General features: G+C 45.7%; 1 protein-coding gene across 9 annotated transcripts in view; it reads left to right on the plus strand.

Annotated features, from left to right (window-relative positions):
• Positions 1 to 23,776, plus strand: part of rims1a (regulating synaptic membrane exocytosis 1a) — a 241,813-nt gene that overhangs the window by 169,050 nt on the left and 48,987 nt on the right. For 5 of the 9 annotated variants that reach the window (XM_070542783.1, XM_070542782.1, XM_070542781.1 and 2 more), the window contains 8 exons: positions 3,692 to 3,839; positions 4,125 to 4,181; positions 8,827 to 8,989; positions 9,349 to 9,453; positions 9,743 to 9,802; positions 14,449 to 14,538; positions 16,485 to 16,568; positions 19,886 to 19,998. In XM_070542783.1, the coding sequence (XP_070398884.1) occupies positions 3,692 to 3,839; positions 4,125 to 4,181; positions 8,827 to 8,989; positions 9,349 to 9,453; positions 9,743 to 9,802; positions 14,449 to 14,538; positions 16,485 to 16,568; positions 19,886 to 19,998 (820 nt within the window). The remainder of the gene's footprint in view (positions 1 to 3,691; positions 3,840 to 4,124; positions 4,182 to 8,826; positions 8,990 to 9,348; positions 9,454 to 9,742; positions 9,803 to 14,448; positions 14,539 to 16,484; positions 16,569 to 19,885; positions 19,999 to 23,776) is intronic. The other 4 variants (XM_070542790.1, XM_070542787.1, XM_070542785.1 and 1 more) reach the window with 3 other exon arrangements.

Below are 23,776 nucleotides of genomic sequence, written 5' to 3' on the forward strand. Positions count from 1 at the left end.
ATTCTGACCAGACACGGAGACAGAGGTGAAAGAGAAAGGTAGAAACAAAAAGGGGGGTGGGGGGATTACAAAACAAACAATCAATTATGAACAGGAGGCTGCTTCTAGACCTGCAGGAGGAGAAAGACAAAAAGAGAAAGAAAAGGGACACACAACAATACCACAGGAGCAAACTATCACTGTGCCAACCTGATGAGGAAGTATAAAATCAACATTGTTTTACTGAATAGTCACGATAATAAATCACAGTGCATTAAGTGCCAACCACAGCCTTAAGACATGTGTTGAAAGTGCCCAAGTCCATAATTATGTGAGCACCATGTGAGCACCTGTGTGCGTACCCGTGCTTGTATATGTAAGGTTTCTCTATAGGAGCATCCAATAGAGAGTGTGAGGGGCCACATATCTGACCCCAAATATGCGTAGGAAATGGAAGGAGCTCCAAGTCTCAGAGATCCAGGAGCTGTCCCAGAGCACAGGGACCCCAAGGAGGCTGCGACCAGAAAAGCCCCTGCCCCCCACTAGAGGCACAGAGGATTGCCCCGGGGGGCCACAACCAGCAGCCAGCAGAGTCCCAGGGGATATCAGCGGCAAGTCCACAGACCCGCCTGCAGCCTCCCACCTCGATGCCGGTCGAGCCCGGAACCCAGCGACCCCAGACCCAGGGCGACCAGCCCTGCCGGGGACCCAACAGAGCCCAGGGACTCAGATCCCACCAGGCAGCCACTGGGATTAATCAGGCAGACACCAAAAAGCTTAAACCCCCTGACCCAGGAGCCACAAACACTCAGGCAGACCGAGGCACCACACTCCACACCTAGTGTGGCAGGGGAAGGGTAGGCGAAGATGTATAGCAGCAAAAGAAGTCCCAGGAGAGGGGAGGAGTCAAAGGCCCCACCTTAGATATACAGTCATACACAAACACAGTCACACACCCTCCCTCTTGATCACACAAACACATACAACCTAAGATGTACAAAAATGCACTCCAGACACCCACTTATGCTCCCCATACACACCCTATTCACTCTGGTCCCCGTACTGCTGCACAAAGGGTACAACCATCATCGGTTCCCAGAGTTCGACCATTTCTGCTGGGGTGCTGATGAGCAGGCTCCCCCGCCCAATGCCGAGCAAAGCGACCCACCACTCCAGACCCCAGCCAGACGGCCAGATCCCCCTCCTAGCCTCCAGCCCTGGGAAGCCAAGCGACAACAGAGGTGTGCTAAGACCCCTAGTCTCCCTCCGCCTGCTCCAATATAGTGTTGGTGCATGTTGATGAGGTGTATTTGTGGCTGTGGTGAGCGAGCAGTGCAGGCATTGTCTGGCCTATGCCAGCTGATGCCACCACAACACCCCTCTTCCCCCTACAGCACTCTGTGTATAAGTGCAGTTTAAATTTGGAAGTGGGCACCGGCACTCGGGGTGAGGCCGAAAGATCCCCTTGCCAAATGCAGTTGAATGTGCTCACTCCCAAGGCCCTAAGTGTGTGTTTGTGTGGAATGTCGTTGGTGGAAGTGTTTAATGTGCAAAAAACATTGGGGTGCAGGCTGCCACAGGAATGCAGATATGGGGTCCATACACGCACCCCCTGACTTGTTCACCCCCCAAGGTCCTATGTTTATGTTTGAGTGATGATGTGAGGGAGCAGGTGGAGAAAAATGTGTGATGATGGGGAGGAATGGCTGGTTGGCCTAAGCCCTCCAGGGAGCCAGCTCCCCCCACTGGCCCCTATAGGCACCTCTGTTGCCAAAATGCCACCCAGGGCATGGAGACCCCAGCCCATCTTGCCAAGGCCCAAAGCAGCAGCATCGCAGAGCTCCACGGAGTCCGAGCGAACCAACGCAGCCCCACCCCAGCAGAATATCTACTCCCATCCCTGCATTTGCACAGCTTCCAGAATATATAAGACATAAGACATCAAGGTAAGGTTGGGTCCTCCCCCTCCTGGACATCCCCCTCTGCCGTGATGGGACAGCAGAGGAGCCAAGGTCTACCCGAGGCCCCTGAGCCTGGGCCAGGCACTGCCGCATGTTCCTGCCTTCTTCCGGCAGCATACATGTCAGGACCCGACCCCCAAGGCCCCGCCCAGATCCCCACACAGGGCCGGCCACCCCCACACCCCGAGCCCCCAGGTCCCCACCCAGACCTACTCAGGGGCATTGCAGCCGCTAGGCAGCAACCCTTGGCCACCACCAAGACCCCCAAGGGGCCCCACTCACAACCGCAAGTAGTCCACCACCTGAGGCAACCCAAGCACCTCCAGAGGGAGGCAGCAGCCCCCCAGCCCCAGACACCCCAGTGAACCCACCCTCAGGGAAAGTCTGGATACTCCACACTCAGACCCTCCACCCCATCACCCTCATCACCCACAGGACAATATCAATGACCGACACCCCCATCGTCTCTGTGTGATGGAACCGATCAAAGGAGCCCAGAGAGATTGACTTGAAGTGGAAGCAGAGGCTGTATCAAGTGCAATATGATTGCTGATAACTATGGGGTGTATCTCAGTGTCTGAAATGTCAGCCAACAATGAGCTGCTGACTAGAAAATAATCCAAACGTGAATGAGAGTGATGAAAGTGTGAAAAAATAGTATACTCTCTGAGGTTAGGATGAAGAGATCGCCATGCATCACAAAGCCCATAATCACTCACGCACTGTTTAACTATGTTAGTGGATTACCAATTGCACTGAGTCCCAGCAGTACTGAGCCTGTCTGTTAAAGTACCCATCCAAAAATTAAAATCGCCTCCAAGTATAAGTGGACAGTCCAAGTGTTCGGAGAGTACAGAGAAAAAATTATGAAAGAATGAAGGCTCATCAATGTTTTGACAGTATATGCTGGCAATGCATAACCTTTGGTTCTGTTTAGATATTTTAGTATTATAAGTCTACCCTCTGGATCTGAAACTATGTCCAATACTGTGAAATTGAGGTTTTTGTGTATTAAAATAGCTACACCTCTTTGCTTAGAGTTATAGCAGGCAGAGAGTATGCTAGAATGGTTTTCCAACAGTCTTGAAGGAGTTCCCAGAGGTGTTTAGCACTTGTTGGCCCCTTTGTAAATGGTCATGGTCATGAAAATAAAGGAAACACATTGAATAAGAAGGTGTGTCCAAACTTCTGGACTGTAACATATATATATATATATATATATATATATATATATATATATATATATATATATATATATATATATATATATGCATATCACCAGCTGTTTCACCGTAACCATGTGGTCTCTGAAGCTAATTTCTGCTACCTGAACAGAGAACACAACACAGATAAGCTGTCTCTGTTAGCAGCCTCACCAAATGGAAAGTTCAGTCACGTATCTTTTCTCAGTTCAGACTTTAAGTGCTCCCTCAGTAAGGTGAGTTTAATTCTTGCTGTTCTCCAACACCGACTGATGTACTCTCCATTCACTGAAGAAAAGTTTGCACTTGTTTCAGTTCTCAGAATTGAGGGGAGACCCAGCTGCGAAGATACAATAAGATTTCACTCAGTTGGTTTGTTCTGTGCTCAAATTAAAAGTTAGACCTTGTGCACAGATGGTAGGGTTTAAGACTCAGCAGGCAGCAGTTGTCCCATCAAACAACTCAGTGATCACCAAGGAGTTTCCTCGTTAAAGATGTGACCTATTAAAGCTTGGCTCAGGTTAACAGTTCTGGTTCTAATGTAAACAGATCCTGATAGAGCTGGAGACGGCCTTACTGGATGACAAACCCCACTGGTACCCTCTTCAGACCCATGATGTCTCATCCATCCCACTGCCTCAACCCTCCCCCTACCTGCCCCGACGACACACAGACACATCGGGAAAGAAGCTGCAGCGTAAGTCTGAGCCTGTCCAGTGTGTCACTGATTGTGTGTGTGTGTGTGTGTGTGTGTGTGTGTGTGTGTGTGTATGTGTGTGTGTTTTATCACTGTGACAATATTTAACTTTTATTTAAAACATTTCTGTCATTATTAAGGTGTCTTTACCCAGATGTTTCCCTTGTGCCCAATGTGTTTTTCTGTGCATGTGTGTCGTGTACATACCTACATACTTGTGTGTGTGTGTGTGTGTGTGTGTGTGTGTGTGTGTGTGTGTGTGTGTGTGTGTTTATTACTGTCTAGGTTCTCAGCGTGTTACAGAGCCTGACTTTGGTGAGGGTACAGCAGTAATTTCTAAAGGTGGGTGGGGTTGGTTTTATTGTTTTGTAATTGTGTACCATTTTCTCATGGCAGCGTATAAAGTTTGATCAAAATGTGTCCCTGACGTTTATTCTGAAATAAATTCTACACAGTATGTTCCAATGATCATCATCACCAGTCTTTCATCTGTTTAATCTTCTACACCTCAGTCAGATCTAATCCTATAAATGTCTTGTAACAGCTTGAGTTTCAAGTATTAATTAACTGGGTTTTCAAGATTTAAAAGACTTTGGCATGGACAGAGCATGTAGTTGGGGTGCCAAATCTGCTTCTGATGCTAGTATCCAGCATGTTTTAGTTGTTTCTCTGCTCCAAAACACTAGATTTGATGGCTGAATCACATGTTCAGCACATCAGGAAGCTCTGCAGAAGCATGTAAACCACCTCCTAATTAAAATAAGATGTGTTGGAGCAAGGAAACAAGTACATGCTGGATAAAGACCACTTCCACAGGGTCGCCGTGAGGCCTTCAAGCATAAAAAAAAGCTTTAAATTCAGAATGGCCAAATTTAAGGCCTTAAAATTGTTAAATTTTAGAAAAAGGTCATTGTTTTTTAGATTTTCATCTTATTTTTCAAATAGTTATCATGTTCATTTAGTCATAAATACACTGTTAGATTTGGTATTTATAAATAAAACAATATGGCGAAGCACATTACGACACCACATTTGTTGCCATGGTTCGCTTCTACAAATTTTGGCCAGCTACAAGCGAGAGCAGCAGGTACTGCTAATGTTTCCTCTCTCATAGAACTGGGCAAAATTTTATATTTTATCAATATAATATAATTTCAAATGAGAAACAAGATGACCCAGTAACGTTTATACCGATATAAACGTCCAACCTGCGAGCTTCTAGATATGTCAGGTGTTGCTGCTGCTAGCTCGCTGCTTTTCCCGTCTGTAAGCAGTCATTAGATGTGTTCTCACACGTTACCAACGGGTCGGCTGCGTTGGTGACGATGTCACCATCACAAGCCTATTCTCACACGTCACCAACGGGTCGGCTGCGTTGGTGATGACGTCACCATCACAAGCCCTATTCTCACACGTCTCCAACGGGTCGGCTGCGTTGGTGATGACATCACCATCACAAGCCCTATTCTCACACGTCTCCTGGAACAGTCGAGTTGTTTTTTAGAGTAATAGAAATGTCAGAGATAATGTTTTGCCCTAAACTTTGCATTTGTCTTCATGGCTTTTAATTTTCGAGAGGCGTTCATTTGCATTTCAGCGTTTCACCACACCGGGGTGTGTTTTTCCTGTTCCTGTGCTGAAACAAGCAACAACCCCCCCCCCCCCCCCCCCCCCCGCCTCCCTTGTAAGTAGGGGGCTGTTCCACAAAGCCAACTTAGAAAATCATGGCTTTTAAAAAAAATCATTGCTTGAAATAGCTCAGGTGGATTCACTCGTCGTTAATTCGAGCGAGGAGTGTGCGGGGCTCACATGCGTCCACAGGCAGCCCCTGTTAATCGATGCCAGATAAATGAGAATGGAAGGAAAGGAAAATACGTCAGTCTTCTCCCAGACAGCGCAAGAATTATTCATTCATGCCTACGAGGACTACAAAGAGATCAGAACTAAAATAGAGACCACCAGCTGTTTGATTAAAGCCGTGAAGTTGGAGTTTAGTTAGAACACTCAGCATTCACGGGTTTCCATGGCAACGGCTGCAGTCCGTGTCAGTCATGTAACCCTCAAGTCACAGATACACATTGAGCACCTTATTGCACACTTGGAAAACTTTCACTTGTATCTTTTAAAACAAAATGATCATGTTTGACATAGAGTTGAATATTTTCTGTTCATGTTTTTGTTAAAACAGCTTTTGTTCATTCTACTGTAGCATAACTGGAATTGAAAGATGCATTTTTATTTTCAGTTTTCAGGGTGTTCTGATGTACGAGGAATAACATCAGTAAGAAGAGTGGGCTCTTTGTGACTAGAGTATAAGCTGTTTAAATGTATAGTTACATCAGTAAAGTATTTCCTTTTACACATGTATTGCTGCAGTTGCAAGGTACTTTTTTACGCGTTCATCAAGATTTACAGATCTTATCCAAGATTCTGGCTTTACACCTAGAATGTGTACTGTCCACGTTAATTAATGAAGATCAAATGGGATTCCTTACAGGTCGTAATGCGAATAACAACCTGTGCCGTCTGGGATGTTCCAATCACGTTTTTTGTTCCCGATCCGATTCCGAGTCATTTGATTTTGAGTATCTACCGATACCGAGTCCTGATCCGATACTTTCCAGGAAAGCATTAAAATAAGAAGAAAACATGTCCAAGTTGTCCTTTAAGATTCACTTTCACTTATTTACGAAGTACACTGATTAAAAATTGTGTTTATATTATATATTAGAAGTGGCAGCATTGCTCTTATTTCAAGTTGTTTACACCCTAAATACGCGGCTGTATTGAGCAATCCGTTTTCCCGTGATGAAGCAGGCAGGCGGAGCCTTAGCTGGCAGGGTAACCTTTCCCTGCGTAACACCTGTAGCTCCAGCACTCAGCTCTGGTGCTGCAGAAGAACTAGTAGCCTTAGCGTTTTGCAGTCTGTTGGCAATGTGTCATTGTTTAAAAGTGGATCTTTCTCTGTTGGCTGGTTCCGCATTTTTGTGTGTTCGCTGTGAACTGGGACTGTTGGAGGCAAACTGGGAATAAATGGAGACCGGTGACTCGCTTTATTGACGCCAAAAGTGAGATTAGTCTGTTTTGAAGTCAGTGATTCATGGAACTGTGTCCTTCCCAGCATGTTGAATGTCCGATATGCACACTCTACAAGTAGCTGTAGCCCTGCCCTCTCTGTCCAGTTTAAAAAACCACCAAACTGAAGACATTGTAGCTGTCTTAAGGACATGCGCTAGCTCTGTGTTAGCCTGCCTTCGTGCAAGGTTTTCTTTGCAGAATGAGTAAAGGATGACCTGTTGGGGTATAGAAACCCAATTCTTAACTTGGCTTTAGAAAGTAATGAATGAATGTGAATGTAAGATGAAAGTGTGCTGAGTTACAGTTGAAGATCATGAACTTTCTTTTACTTGTTTTTAAATGAAGACGAAGGTTGGATAAGGTGGACAGTGAGCTGAAGGTGTGGAGAGGGGCTTGGAATGCGTCGGTCACCAGAAGAAAGCAGAACCACAGCGCATGCAGGAAGGTTCCTCTCACTGAAGCGAGTGTTTTCCAAACCCTGTCTCTCAGAGAGACTTGTCACTTAGAAAATGTTCCCTGATTATGAAACTGTGGCTGAATAGCGCTTGTTCCTGTCTCCAATGTAGCGACGCATCCATGAGCCTGTCTGAGGAAAGGTCCAGGATCTCATATCCTCTTCAGCTCAGAAAGCTCCTTTAGAGACATCTGATTACGCACAAGCAGGTGACCTGTCAACCCCGTGAGACCGGGTTGGACCTGTTCAGGTTTACACGGAGCAGGATGGAGTGCATCTGCTTTGGAGCTGAGTTGAGCGATTTCTTTGTAGCGGGAGTAGTAGTCGACCACTACTAGAAAGTCTTTCCCGTTTTGTTCACACAAATCAGTGGCGACCTATTGCCAAGGTCCTTCTGGCAGAAGTGTAGTGATGAGAGGTTACGGCCGCTGCGTTGTTCTCTACCCCTGACAGAATGTGCACCGTGCCAACATCTGCTGGATGTCCCTACTGATTCCTGGCCACAACACCGACATCCTGACACTCTCGCGGAAATTTGTTAGTCCCTGGTGGCCCTCGTGGATCTGTGTTAGGACAGCAGACCTTAAAGGCCTTGGGATTATGAACCTGCCGTGGTATAACAATCACGTGGTATAAAAATCACGAAGTGCTTCACAAAAATTAAACGAAAAAAGGAAAGAAAAATTAAAGTATAAAAATATTTAAAAATGATTGAAATATGTTTTAAAGGGAAAAAAGTAAAATGAATAGGAAAAGGGGAAATCAGTGGATCCCGGGAAAGGCGGAATAAGAACAGAATAAGGAGAGGGAGGTGATGAAGGTCACAACAAAGCCTGAATAGGTGAGTTTAAAGGAGACCAGTGAGTCCACTGATCTCAGGCTCAGGGGGAGAGAGGTCCAGAGTCTGGGGGCCACAGCAGCAAATGATCTGTCACCTTTGGTCTTTAGCCTGGTGCTGCACAACCAGTAGGCTTTGACCACTGGGCCTCAGGGACCTGCTGGGGGTGTAGGGACTAAGAAGATCACCACTGTATGATGGTGCTTGTCCATGTAAGGCCCTATAGACCAGAACCAGGATTAAGAAATGAACCCTGAGGCTGAATGGCAGCCAGTGAAGCTGGAGGAGAAGCGGGGTGATGTGGGTGTGTTTGGAGGACTTGGTCAGAAGCTGAGCACAGGCATTCTGAACCACCTGTAGACGGTTCAGGGAGGTTCTGCTCAGACACGTGAAAAGAGAGCTACAGAAGTCTAAGCGTGAGGAGATGAAGGTGTGGAGAACTGTCTCAAGTTCAGAGCAGGACAGAATGGGACTCAGCTTAGCAATGTTCCTGAGATGGAAGAAGGAAGAGCGAACAAGAGAACTGACATGAGAATCCAGGGTGAGGGCTGGGTCAAAGGTCACACCAGTATTCCACACACACACACAACTGTGTGCTGTTGCTTTGTGTCCTGCAGCTGACAGTCGAGGCAGGGAGAGGCAGCGGGAGTCCACGTCCACCCTGGAGGTGCCTGAGCAACAGCGAATGACCTCCCATCACATCCGGTCACGATCGGTTTCGCCGCACCGTGAGGAGCAGGGTCGCACCCGGTCCCGAGCACCCTACATCCCTGCCCAGAGGTCAGAACGGTGGCATGCTAACTTGTTTCTTCACATGTGAGCACTCTATTCTTCTAAATAACCGGCTGATGTGGAATGATTGTGTTGATGAGCACTAATATGAGAAGAAAACCAGCTCAGTGTCAGTGCTGTTAGTACGTATAAGGACAAAACATGCAGCAGAAAGGAAATGAGTCCATTGGAAGGCAGCAAACAGAGTCCATCTGCTGATGAAAAGGCTGTCTGAAGCAGAACACACAGTGCTGCCAGTTTTTACTGGCTGAGTTCAAGGAAAGAGGCTGCTGCAGCTTTGCCAACCTGACACAGAGCTCTGTGTGTGTGTGTGTGTGTGTGTGTGTGTGTGTGTGTGTGTGTGTCAGGAGTTTGGACGATGAGCTTCCACACACTCGCCGTTCTCGTTCTCCAAACCGTTACTACGATGCAGGGAGAGGCGGCCGCCAGAGGGAGGAGTACCTGGATGACAGGTGTGTGTCGAGCACTGTCAGATTAAACCAGCCATGTCTTTAAATGATTTCCATCTGTTTGAACAAAACACCAAATTACTGTTAGTGTTCTTTTTCTAAACCTGAACAGTGTTCTCAGACGTTGAGCATCTTGTGTTCTTGAACGTGTTCCAGTGCTGAAGCTCTGTGTTTAAAATAAGAAAGTGTTTGTGAAGACCTCTCCTTCCCATTCACTCTTTTCTTCCTCTGTTTTGGATGTTTGACTGTTGTTGATTTCCTCATGTGTCATCCATCTCCATGGTAACCACAGTGAGTTCATCACGCTCCACCAATCAATGCGAGGCAAAAGTGCTGAGTGCCTGCACACCAGGTAAACGGACCTATTGTTACATGTTGTTTTTGTTACCAGGCGAGGTGAATTGTTGTGTTATTCATGTTTGGTTCATTTGTCTTGTATCGTCTCTAGAAGATTCCCCAAAACAGAACAGAACATCAGGGAATAACGTTTGATTTGACTAGGAAAACAGCTGTGGCCTGAAAGTAGCTCAGGTTTGGACAGAATACTCATTTTAGACACATTTTATGGATTTGTCTCACAAAGAAGCTGAGGTTTGTGTTCTGGGCTGGCTCATTGGGTCATGGCAGCACAAAGCCAAAAGAGACCTGTAGTGGTATTTGTGCAGCCACGCTGCTACCTAGTGGCCACGAGAGGCCAGTGCAGCGTTGTGAGGCTGGTCTCTAGCCAGTCCTCCACTCAGCACTCTGAACTCCCTGTACTAGTGATGAATACTTGTTTCTCTTCATCTTTTCAACATTGTCACACCTGCTTTTGGTTAGAACTACACAATCTTTAGACGTTGATCTCAGATTATTTTAGATTTTAAGATTTTCATTTAAGCCGGCGAGGTAAATCCAATCCCACGCTCCACAATGCAGCGGTTTGGTGCTTACAGTCTTGGCCAGTGGTTGGTTCTGTTTAACATCTGTAGACATGTTTTATTCATGAGCTATCTCAATCAGATCTTCAGAAGAGAGAGAAAAGGGTAAAGCATCAGGATTAATTCAGCTTCATGCCAGCTGGAAATGACTGGAGAAGGTTTTGTCCTGTAGGATCAGCTCTCTCCTCATCTGGTCTTTCCTCTCTGTTCCCACTTGTGACTACTGCATGCGTTAGATCACATTTTACACTCTGACACCTGAGTTGTTCCATATACCACCAACAACACCAAAGGTGGGTCTCCAGGGACATCATCTTAGTTGTTGTTGGTCCAGTAAGGTCCTCCGTATCACAGAGTCACACTAATGGGTAGGAGCTGTGGTCCAGCATCATGTACTTATCACAAGCTGTGATTCGAGGTGAAGGACATTCACACTTCTCACCCGTTCGCCCCTCTGTTTGATCTGTGCGGAGCAGTAAGGTGTGCATGACAGGGCCTGAAAACTTCTTTAGTGGCTATCAACACAAACTTGTGATTTATAAAGAAGGACTTGATGGAGAGGAGGGTCCGATCGATAGTTGAACCTCAGATTGAGGAGGAGCAATGTGGTTTTCGTCCTGGCCGTGGAACTGTGGACCAGCTCTATACCCTTGCAAGGGTGATGGAGGGGGCATGGGAGTTTGCCCAACCAATCCACGTGTTTTGTGGATTTGGAGAAGGCTTATGACCGTGTCCCCAGGGGCACCCTGTGGGGGACGCTCCAGGAGTATGGGGTGGGTGGCTTTCGGTTAAGGGCTATTCAGTCCCTTTACCAGAGGAGCGTGAGTTTGGTCCGCATAGCCAGTAGTAAGTTGGACCTGTTCCCAGTGAGGGTTGGACTCCGCCAGGGCTGCCCTTGGTCACCGGTTCTGTTCATCACTTTTATGGACAGAATTTCTAGACGCAGCCGTGGTGTGGAGTGTGTCGAGTTTGGTGGCAGGAGAATCTCGTCTCTGCTTTTTGCGGATGATGTGGTCCTCCTAGCTTCATCCAGCTCTGACCTTCAGCTCTTGCTGGGTAGGTTCGCGGCCGAGTGTGAAGCGGCTGGGATGAGGATCAGCACCTCCAAATCTGAGAGCACGGTTCTCAACCGGAAAAGGGTGGCTTGCCAACTCCAGGTCAGGGGAGAGGTCCTACCTCAAGTGGAGGAGTTTAAGTATCTCGGGGTCTTGTTCACGAGTGAGGGTAGGAGGGATCGGGAGATCGACAGGCGGATTGGTTCGGCATCTGCAGTGATGCGGACGCTGAGCCGATCTGTCGTGGTGAAGAGGGAGCTGAGCCAGAAAGCCAGGCTCTCGATTTACCGGTCGATCTACGTCCCAATCCTCACCTATGGACATGAGCTTTGGGTAATGACCGAAAGAACGAGATCGCAGATTCAAGCGGCTAAAATGAGTTTCCTCCGTAGGGTGACCGGGCTCAGCCTTAGAGATAGGGTGAGGAGCTTGGACATTTGGGAGGGACTCGGAGTAGAACCTGTGCTCCTCCGGATCGAAAGGAGTCAGTTGAGGTGGTTTGGGCATCTGGTCAGGATGCCTCCTGGACGCCTCCCTGGGGAGGTGTTTCGGGCATGTCCTGCCGGCAGGAGGCCCCCGAGTCGACCCGGGACACGTTGGAGAGGTTACATCTCCAATCTGATCCGGGAACGCCTTGGGATCCTGCTGGAGGAGCTAGTGGAGGTGGCTGGGGAGAGGACGGTCTGGAGCTCCCTAGTTGGGATGCTGCCCCCGCAACCCGGACCCGGATAAGCGGAGGAAGACGACGACGACTTGATGGAAAAACGTGGTGACTATAAGAAAACACTGGACTTGGTGTTCAAGACAGGAAACCTGGCTGCAGCCAGTGACATGATTTATGATCACCAAAAGAAACAACATAGCTCCTTTCTTTGAGATAGGACTGGAACCAACTATGGACTGTGCCTGATAGTCCCACTCAGTTTGTGAGTCTGTCCAGAAGGATGTTACGGTCCACATTATCAAAAGCTGCACTGAGGTCGAGCATCATCAGGTCAGGTGCTTTACCTGAATCAGTGTTGAAACAAATGTCGTTTAATACCTTGATCAGTGCAGTCTCTGTGCTGTGGTGCTGTCTAAAGCAATTACTGCCAAAGATGCATCAGCTGTGAGTACTGTGGGAAAAACCTTTTTTTTTTTTGTCATTATTTGAATACAATTTGGAATCAGGCTGTAACGTAAAACTATGCAGATTAAATGGTGCATTGTGAAAAATCTGGATGCCGTATGTAAGCTGCAACAAGGTTCTGAGTTTGGTTCTTACGTGGTCTGTGATTCTCATCAAGCTGTTATTAGGCTGCACATGGAATATTAATTTAACAAGTAATGGAGTATGCATGTTTCTCTTAGCTTCCCCAACAACATGCATAACTACACCTAAATAATACTGCTGTAGGGGAGCATTAACAGCAAGTTCAGCCTTCAGACAAACATAACCAAAGTTTAAGCTTATTTCCATCTGGAGGAGATTAAAAGGACAAGTAAATAATATCTGCGTTCCTGTTGGCATTGCTGATTCAGAGACCAACCCCAGAGGAGATGTCGTGATTACTTGTACGGCTGCTGATTTTGTGTTTTAAGGGGAAAGCTAATTGTGTGTATTTTAAATTATTATCTGGAAATTATTCCATTTGTTAACATGTAGCATCATAAATCTGAGGAATTAGGAAACATAGCATTTGTTGTGTAATGAAGCAACATGCCTAATATTGTAGGTCAGGGGTGTTCAGTTCAGATCCTGGAGGTCTGGTATCCAGCATGTTTTAGTGGTTTCTCTGGTCCAACACACTTGATTCACCTGTGCAGCAGCTCTTCAGAAGCCTGTTAATCACCTGCTGATTAAAATCGGGTGTGTTGAAACAGAGTTAAAAGTAAAACGTGCTGGATACCGGACCTCCAGTTCGAGGTAGAGTAGACTGTAACACCAGCTAGAGTTTAACGAGGGGAAAGCTGGAAGTCATCAGAGTGGCAGCCATCTATGTGTCATCCCTAAAGTTAGGACGCATATTCACGGCCTCTGGAACGAGCTGCCGGGGGACCTCAGGGCTGCTGACAACATTCATGTTTTTAGAAACAGGCTCGAGACCCATCTTTTTAGCTTAGCTTTTAACTGAATACTCTCACTTTTTAAATTAATTAATTACCTAGTTTATTTATTTATTTGATCTATTTATTTTATTTATTTAATGTATTCTTTCTTTATACGTGCTTTTTAAACAGTATTTTATCTTGATTTATGATCAACATTATTTTAATATCTATTTAACTTTTTATATTACAATTCTCACTTTAGTTCTTTGGATTTTATATTTTAACCTAAATTTAACCTTTTTCCAGTGCTTCCTCTGTGGGAGCCCTCTGCCCCAGTGGCGGTGGTCGGCTGTGGTGGCCTGGCTGCTTACCAGGTGTGCCTAGGTGGAGGTGGGGGTCTCTGCCCTCCCTGCCCTGGGCGCCCTGTGTCAGTGCCTCGGCTGCTGCTGTGGATCTGCTGCTGCCGGGGCGGATGGCTCCCCTGATGGTGTTTCCTTATCCTTAGCTTAGCTGGTCAGGCTCATCTGATCTCAGTCAGTCATGTTTTTTCCATGGGGAAGCGGGCATGTGTGTGTGTGTGTGTGTGTGTGTGTGTGTGTGTGTGTGTGTGTGTGTGTGTGTGTGTGTGTGTGTGTGTGTGTGTGTGTGTGTGTGTGTGTGTGTTGGTGGAGGAGTGTTGTGGGGCCTTTTTAATTTGTTAAGCACTTAGAGTTGCATGTATTGTAGGATTAAGCGCAATATAAATAAAGTTGATTGATTGGTTGATTGATTGATTGATTGATTGATAAAAGTTCTTGGACCTCAACAGGCTGGATCTGTTTATTCTCATTCATCTTAGTCACACCGTAGACTCCAGACATGTTTAACATTAAGAATTTTTTAATCTAAAAAACATTTCATTTAAAAGCCTTTTTTCTGTTCTCCATTGTTTCTCTTTGTCCTCCTCCTCCACCTCCTCCATTGGATGGCATGTTTTGGTGTGATGCGTCTAGTGATCTGCAGCCTTCTCTGGACAGGGTTAGGAGCATTAGCACCAACTGTCTGACTCCAAACAATCATGCCCCCTCACCAGAGACTGAAAGGTACCATCCTCTGCTCCTCCCTGTAGTCCTCCTGTTGTCCTCAGCTACTCCTGGTTGTTGTATTTCTCTCTAATCTGACTGACTTCTCTTCATCAAGCCATATATATCATCACTGCATCATCTCACTGTCCAGAACATCACGCAAAGATCCACCTGCTGTTGAGAACTATTGGAAACATGCTACCAGACTAGTTTGGTCGTCTATCGAGGAAGAAGCTGCTCCTGAAACCCAAACCCTGATCATTTTGAGTCAGGTTTACTCTGCATTGATTAAAGTGACAATGTGTAGTTTTGCCTTTAACAGGGCTGCCAACTTTAGATCTTTTCAATGTATTGGGTGCCACCAGCGCAACAGCAGTTTCGGAGAGTTTCATAAAGAAAATGTGAACTTTGTGCTACAATAATTCTGTCCTGTTTTGCAAAACTGTTGTTTTCTGTTGATTTTATTCAAAAAACAACAACAAAAAACAACTGAAAACTAAAAAATATGAACTTAAAACAAATCTTGTTAAATTTATCACACTGTTGGACTTATATTACGTCCCCCAGCTCGCTAGGAGTGATGTGGTGGAGGGAGTAATGAAAACGTGTGAGGTATTAAATAATAACGTAGTGTGTCGCTAGAAACAAGGATTTTATTACAAAAACTCAAGTGGACTAAAAGTATTTACACTAAAAAGAGAATATTTGCATAAGAAAACAAAGGAGCCGTGTAGATGCGGTTTTAACAGAAAGCGCCAGCCCAAAAGGGGCTGGGAATACTAACAGAAACAGTCCACCAAACACCCACAACGTAAAAAGGAGCAGTGCTGTTTAGCAGAGATACTCTGACAAACCCAAACCCGAGAGTAATAATCAAAGGTCGAGTTTACAAAAACAGCTAATCAGTAAGTCTAGCACACGAGGAGCCGTGAGGAGTGAGAACACTTCCCTGTGACCTTCTCCTGGTCTCAGCCCAGGGGACATCCCTTTATCAGCCGTGGTGTGATTAGAATCACGCACAGCTGGGCAACTGGAGGAAGGAGTCAGGTGAGGATGGTGCCACTGAGGCCATCTGGTGGCTGGAAAGTGAAGCGCCAGTAACGCCTTACTTTTATCTGTTGGCTCTCAAACGTTCAGGTTATCTTATTGAAGCAGAGTACATAAAATAAGTGTGCCTTACCCGGGTATGAAATTTAACAAAACTGCCCTGTTTCTCCCAGCTGTGTTCCTTCCAGCCAATCACAGGCGAGAAAGGTGGGACCTTCCTTGGACATCTTACAACTTTAGATTACACGAACTGGAAAGTAAAGCGCCAGAAACCTAGCATCAGCGCTGCATTCTCTCAGAGGATTTAACTGAATGACTATCAGTCTGCAGAGTCGCAACGATGTCACGTTTACCATAATGTTTTTTTTAACTAGCGACCGTCACGGCGATGTGATGTAAAGCTACTCTGAAATGTATGTATGTACTGCCCCCTAGTGCCAGGAAACTACACATTGCCACTTTAAATGTAGAAACACTTGCAGTTTAATAATGACAGCATGAGATCAGAGCTGCACGACTAGCCCGTTCATAGAAACCCCATCAGAAGCAGCACCACCAGGAGGCTGTGCTTCGGATTTTCAAGACTTTTCATACTGGGCGCCTCGTTCTCAGGTTTCAGCAGCAAAGAGAAAAATAAGTCAGCCCCTGTCTGTTTGTTGGGATTTAATTTAACTACTAGAAGTGACTTAAGTCAATGTTTCATTCATGTATAAATCAACCAAACCTCCAAACGAAGTTGTTTTCAGCCGTGTTTCAAGTTAGTATGTTTATACTATGAAGGTTATAAGGGCCGTGCTCTGATAATTCTGTGATTCTGGCTGGTTCTGTTAGCCCGAGGGCTCAGATGGACAACTTTTTATGGACTCTGCTCTCTGAGTTTGCCCTGTGGGTGATATATTTTGTATGTGTACACATAGAAAATCTTTGTCCCATTCCCTGCCTCGACAACGCCCGGCAAGTCCCAGGATTCTTATCCAACACGCTTCCCCGGAAGACGACAGGTACCCTCTTGTGGACCCCCCCCACCCTCTCAAACTGCTTTTTTTTATTTGGAGCTTGACTTGTGCCTTAAAGTCTGATACTTTTACGACTCAAACCTTAAACTGTCCTGATGAGACGATGAGCTCTATGTTTCTGGGTTTAGCTGGTAAACGCTGACACACCTCCTTGGTCCAGGCCTTAGTGGTGTTCAGGCAGATGTCAAGCTCTTTGTGGTACTTTCACTAATCTCTCTGGTGATACCCGTGTGAATATCTAGTAGTAGCTTTCCACAAAAACCTTTGGCTTTCTTCTGTTCTGGTGAAAGTCTAGTGAGTGACTTTATCTTGTATCACAGAAACAGGAACAACCGGAGGAAAGTTGTTTGGTTATCTTTTAGGGCCCCAGATAAACCACAGGCGTGGCCAGGTTAATGAACTAGTGAATTCCTGTTACTTAAAGAGCAAGTCACCCCCAAATCACTTTTTTTTGCTGATAAACTATATAAAGGAGTGTCTAATCACGCTGCAGACATGTGTACAGTGATCCCTCGCTACTTCGCGGTTCGTTTATCATGGATTCACGACTTCGCGGATTTTTTTCGGAGCCTTATTGAAGGGAAATTCGCCGATTCGCAGTATTTTTCTATGCGAAATGTCAAGAAATTCCTTTTTATTTTCATCAATTTCATCATAAAATGCACTTTTTGTAATAAAACTATAAAAAAACCAAGTAAAACATTTTTTTTCTTGAGTTTTACCCACAAAAAGAGAATGTGATCATACGATAATTCAATATAGTACTGTACGTCAGACTGGTCGGCTGGATTCGGGAGTTGAGCTTGTAGGGAGCGTGGTTTCACAGACGCGGAAGTGATAGCGTCGGTGAAACGCCGGCTGATCTAAGAAACCCCCGAGCGTTCGAGTGTTAACGAAGTGACACGGAAATGCCGGGCTTTCCAGAAGTAAGTAAGATAACTTACTATGAGCTAATAGTTCGTTGGATTGATCGGTAGGTTGGAAACTCTGATCATGAATCTGAAGAAACGATGACTGAGTGGTGAGCTGGAAAGGCGACTTCCGTATATAGCCGCGGTTTGTGACGTAGGTGCGACGTGGAGGGAATCCCCGCGAGGGGCATGCTGGGAGTCCCTACTTCGCGGATTTTCACCTATCGCGGCCAGGTCTGGAACACATCTACCGCGATAAACGAGGGATCACTGTAGTCAATAATTTGGCAGTTCAGTGCATCTTGGTTAAAATTCAAATATTCTGCCTAAAACTGTCAGTGTTGCGCCGTCGTCAGGGAAAAATTCTGCACTGTATTCGAATTTAAATCTGCCACCGCTATTGGCTAAGAGGTATGCTATGATGTCATCTGGTACATTATGATGTCATAATGCCACTGTGAGCCTCTGTGTGTGTGTATTTGTTAGCGGCTCCGCCCTCTCGGTCTGCCAAGCAACAGCATTTGTTGCCTTTTTCAAACATGAAGTGGGAGTGAAGTAAGTTTCTTGTAGGGGGTGACTTGCTCTTTAAATAAAATAAATAAAATGTCCCCAAAAGGTTTACATGGCAAGCTTTTAAAATTGCCAGACTATTTTCTAAGCATGAGTGTGTGTGGTGTGCAGTCGGCCACACAGCAGACGCTACACACTTACAAAACCTCAGTGACTTCGCTGTAGACGGCCAAGAGGGAGGGCCGGATCAAAAAACAGCATCTTGCCGTGTGAACTGGGCTTCAGTTGGTTTCTGAAGACGTTTCCACTGTTGCTGTTAGCAAATACAAGATAAAATTACAAACTCTTTCTGTCACTCTGTAGCTGTCCTGTAGGCTGTGAGATGATGTGAGCTGAACTTAATGTACACTGCCTGGCCCAATAAAACCTAATATTGTATCGATTAGCTCTGATTACGGCACACATTCGCTGTGGCGCTTTGCTACGTTTCTGCACCAGATTGATTTCCATCCACTGCTGCATTAATTACTCACCTGGATCTTGTGTTGACGAGTTTCACTACTGCACAAAACCTCCTGTAGCACATCCCAAGGATTCCCAGTGGGTTTAAGGTCCAGACTCCTTTGTCGTCAGGGAAGAAACTAGTCATTAATGGAATAACCTAGTCATTCACTATGCTCAGGTAGTCAGCTGATCTCATTCTTTGGGCTCATATTGTTGCTGAACTTACACCTGACCCACTGCATCAACACCACAGGCGTGTACAGCTGGCACTAGGCATGGTGGGTGCATGGGTGGCAGGGGCTCTGGAGGGAAGAAGAGGGGTCGTCCAGTAATCAGGACTTGTTTCCTCCATCCCAGAGCGTACTCAGTTATTCTGCATCCAGTCATCCTTGGGCAAGACACTTTTACCCGCTCTCTGCTTGATGCCAGTGACCTGCGCCTGCTTACACAGACGGATATTTGAATAAGGCCTTTTGCTCAGTTCAATCCAGGTGGTGACCTTTTTGGCCAGGCAGTGTACAATGTGGAGCTTGTCAAACTGAAAGCCTCCAGATCACAAACATGTTCAAACTCTGTGTAAAAATGTTGTTCATGTTCTGTAGAAGGTTGTGTTCAGTTCGTAGTCAGCTAAGGAACAGCTGTTTCAGCTGTCTCCTGACTTCCTGTGCTTGTTAGATCCCGTTCCTTGTGGCGTTTGTGTTGCTGCTGTCTCAGACCTGTTGGGTCTGGGTTTGGCGTGAACTTTCCTCTGCGTTTGCTTTCTGCTGTTCAGTTTTTCTTTTGTGGCACTACAGCTTCTGCGCTCTTGCTCGCTCTACTCAGAATTGTTGAAATGATGTGATACTCAAAGCTCCAATTGCCAGTGTAACTGTGCATGTGTGTGTGTGTGTGTGCGCGCGTGTGTGTCTCTTTGGTGATTGTCTTCCTAAATGCAGCACTTTTGAACGGAGATGATGTGTGATCGTTGGCTTTGGTCTGATGATATAATGGAATAGTTCTCGGCTGTTTTCCTCCATAGTGCAGCCGATCAGGCTGATTAAAGTCTTCTTCACATGTTTTCTGTTCGTTTTTGATCTCAGACTGTCGACCTAAACAAGCTCCAGCTACTTCTGTGCTGCAGGCTTCCAAACTCTTCTGTGGTTTTCTTTCACGCTTTTTTTCTGTTGCTTTTGCAGCGGGTTTCGGCTCTGACTGCTGACATTTTTCTGTCCTCTTTGGTGATTTTGGACTTTTCCCCCATTGTTTTGTCTGGACAGGCTAACCAGAAGACCAGATTGAGTCCCTCTATCATCCAGTCCATGTTCTGCTCCCTCTCAGATTGATGATCTCACCTGTGTTCCTCTCCGCCTGCTTCACTCTCCTGTCTTCTTGTGTTAGGGGTCACCTACCAAGTGGTGCGTCTCTGTCCGCGGTGGCGGCGGCATCTTCGGCGGCACGCAGGGCGAGGCAGCTACCCCAGCTTCCACCTCAGAGCAGCTCTGTAGAACAAGGTGTGTGTCATGCACACACACACACACACACACACACACACACACACACACACACACACACACACCTCTACTCTTTCATTGAGGATTGGGAGAGAGAGTGTTTGTGTGACTTAATTTGTCAGCAATTTTATCGAAATATAGATATGAATTAAACTCATTATGGGATGTTGATGTACAGCTGCCTAACTTTAGGACTGGCACATCCTAAAGAGGCTCTTGGCATCTTAACAATCGGCAGCTAGGTCCGTTTACATATCTAGGATTTCCTCAGGTCTTTAAAGTGTTTGGAGGTAGCAGCAAGCGTCAGTGGAGCGGTTCTGGGTTATCTGCTGGGGGGGGGGGGGATGGTGTAGATGCCATTTCCTGCATTCTGGTGTTTTTACACAGGTTATTAAACACCTCTGTTACCTACAGTAGTAAAACTTTAACTCAATAACCATTGGTTCACCACAAACCTCCAGCTGCTTAATGCAGAAAATACTAAAACACAAAAAATAACAGCTTCCAATAAAATGCTAATTGTGTGTTTATTTTATTCTTGTTGATGATAAGAACACCAGCAGCTGACTTTGGACTACATTTGAATTTAATGAACAATTTTAACATTTAGTAACAACCACGCCTCTTTGTAATATATATTTTACAAGGTAATAATTTATCCCAGTACAAATAGTATTACTGAAAATGCAGATACCAACAGGAATTTAGTTAGTAGTAGAAATGTTATATATGGATATCCAACAACTGCACTGATCTGAGACAAACTCAAATCCTTAAAAAACCCTTAGTAACATTAATTAGGCAGATTGGATATGTGTTCCGGATATCTATGAATCTGTCGTTCCAAGTATATTTTTATCTGTATCATCTGATAACATGGACCAACGACCAAATGCGTCATCTTAAGAAGTGGGGTGGGGGGGGTGGGGGTGGGGGGGGGGGGTCCCCTTCAGACATAATAGCTAGAAGACCCGCTTGAAAATGAGATGGTATTTTCAATTCAAGTTTATTTATGAAGCGCCAAATCACAACCAGAGTCGTCTCAAGGACCTTCACACATTAAACATTCCAACACAGGTCAGGGGCCTCATTTATCAGGCTTGCTTACACACAAAACGGGGTTGGAAAACTGTGTAAGCTACTTTCCATGCAAACTTTGGGATTTATGAAAGAAACTTAGCGGAAAAATTTTCGCAACATTAAGTTGACTAAGGACCTGGCTTACACACATTTTGGACACGGAGAGCACCTGCAGTGCTGCTGCTGAGAAGGACACACCTATGAAATTCTGCAGCATTATCACTTGTACTGCTTCGTTTTCACACAGAACAAGACCCCCCACATGCACACACACGCGCGTGCACACACACACACATGCACGCACAGTCACACACACACGCGTGCGCGCGCACACACACACACACACACACACACACGTGCGCACGCGCGCCCACACACACGGCCTGAATTGCAGAATACGGAATGCAGAATATCAGCAGGGGGACAGAATGTCATGCGTCTGTGACAGTGTGTGTGTCCTGTCACTGTGACCCGATTGATCACGTGCCCTGGCTACATGGACAAGGGAGATCTCCGTTTGGTTGACTGGTTAGCGTGCGTGACTTTCACCCGGGAGACTGGGGATCGAATCCCAATTGGACAATTTTTTATCCGCCTCAGATCTCTCTGAAGAATTCACAACATTGACGGCTTCAGCAACGCTGTGCCACTCCGTGGATTTTCTCTTATTTGTTTTGCAAAATTACTTCCTTTCATTTCTCCACTTCACCCACAGGTACCTCAATTTCTGCTCCTGTGAAATTGTGCCTCCTTGATCTGCCTTGATCTACAGTCGCCATGTCATTGGTGGAGCGCTGCAACAGCCAGCTTATGTATACAGGTGCTGGCCAGTAAATTAGAATATCATCAAAAGGTTGAAAATATTTCAGTAATTCCATTCAAAACGTGAAACTTGTACATTATATTCATGCAATGCACACAGACCAATGTATTTCCGATGTTTATTACGTTTAATTTTGATATTTATAGGTGACAACCAATGAAAACATCAAATCTGGTATCTCAGAAAATTAGAATATTCTAAAGGCCAATGAAAAAATGTTTGTTTCTCTAATGTTGGCCAACTGAAAAGAATGAACATGAAAAGAATGTGCATGTATAGCACTCAATACTTAGTCGGGGCTCCTTTTGCCTCAATAACTGCAGTAATGCGGCGTGGCATGGACTCGATCAGTCTGTGGCACTGCTCAGGTGTTATGAGAGCCCAGGTTGCTCTGATAGTCGTCTTCAGCTCCTCTGCATTGTTGGGTCTAGCGTATTGCATCCTCCGCTTCACAATACCCCATAGATTTTCTATGGGGTTAAGGTCAGGCGAGTTTGCTGGCCAATCAAGGACAGGGATACCATGGTCCTTGAACCAGGTGCTGGTGGTTTTGGCACTGTGTGCAGGTGCCAAGTCCTGTTGAAAGGTGAAGTCTGCATCCCCATAAAGTTGGTCAGCAGCAGGAAGCATGAAGTGCTCTAAAACTTCCTGGTAGACGGCTGCATTGACCCTGGACCTCAGGAAACAGAGTGGGCCAACACCGGCAGATGACATGGCACCCCACACCATCACTGACGGTGGAAACTTTACACTGGACCTCATGCAACGTGGATTCTGTGCTTCTCCGCTCTTCCTCCAGACTCTGGGTCCTTGATTTCCAAAGGAAATGCAGAACTTGCTTTCATCAGAAAACATAACTTTGGACCACTCAGCATCAATCCAGTCCTTTTTGTCCTTGGCCCAGGCGAGACGCTTCTTGCGCTGTTTCTTGTTCAAGAGTGGCTTGACACACGGAATGCGACACCTGAATCCCATGTCTTTCATGAGTCTCCTCGTGGTGGTTCTTGAAGCGCTGACTCCAGCTGCAGTCCACTCTTTGTGGATCTCCCCCACATTTTTGAATGGGTTTGTCGTCACAATTCTCTGCAGGGTGCGGTTATCCCTAGAGCTTGTACACTTTTTTCTACCACATTTTTTCCGTCCCTTCGCCTGTCTGTTAATGTGCTTGGACACAGAGCTCTGCGAACAGCCAGCTTCTTTAGCAATCACATTTTGTGTCTTGCCCTCCTTGTGCAAGGTGTCAATGATTGTCTTTTGGACAGCTGTTAAGTCAGAAGTCTTCCCCATGATTGTGGTGCCTTCAAAACAAGACTGAGGGACCTTTTAAAGGCCTTTGCAGGTGTTTTGAGTAAATCAGCTGATTAGAGTGGCAGCAGGTGTCTTCTATATTCAGCCTTTTCAGAATATTCTAATTTTTTGAGATACCAAATTTGGAGTTTTCATTAGTTGTCACTTATGAATATCAAATTTAAATGTAATGAACATTGGAAATACATTGGTCTGTGTGCATTGCATGAATATAATGTACAAGTTTCACGTTTTGAATGGAATTACTGAAATATTTTCAACCTTTTGATGATATTCTAATTTACTGGCCAGCACCTGTATGCATGAGATCCACGAGGCACTTTGCATTGACTCTTTATGGCAGTAAGTGGGCGTGGTGAGGGCGGGATGTGACTAAAATGCAGCTGAGAAACATTCTAGATAGTTTCTGATTTATGAGGCGGAGACTGCGTGCAGCTGCGCGTACTCCATGTTGGATAGATCACAAACCTACTTGGCGAAAGCACTTTTTTTTGCTGAGCTTAAGTACGGTTTTAGTACGGATTCTACGCAATGTTTGATAAACGAGACCCCAGGTCATTAAGCCAT

Source organism: Nothobranchius furzeri, chromosome 12, assembly GCF_043380555.1.
Source record: "Nothobranchius furzeri strain GRZ-AD chromosome 12, NfurGRZ-RIMD1, whole genome shotgun sequence".
NCBI classification, from domain to species: domain Eukaryota; kingdom Metazoa; phylum Chordata; class Actinopteri; order Cyprinodontiformes; family Nothobranchiidae; genus Nothobranchius; species Nothobranchius furzeri.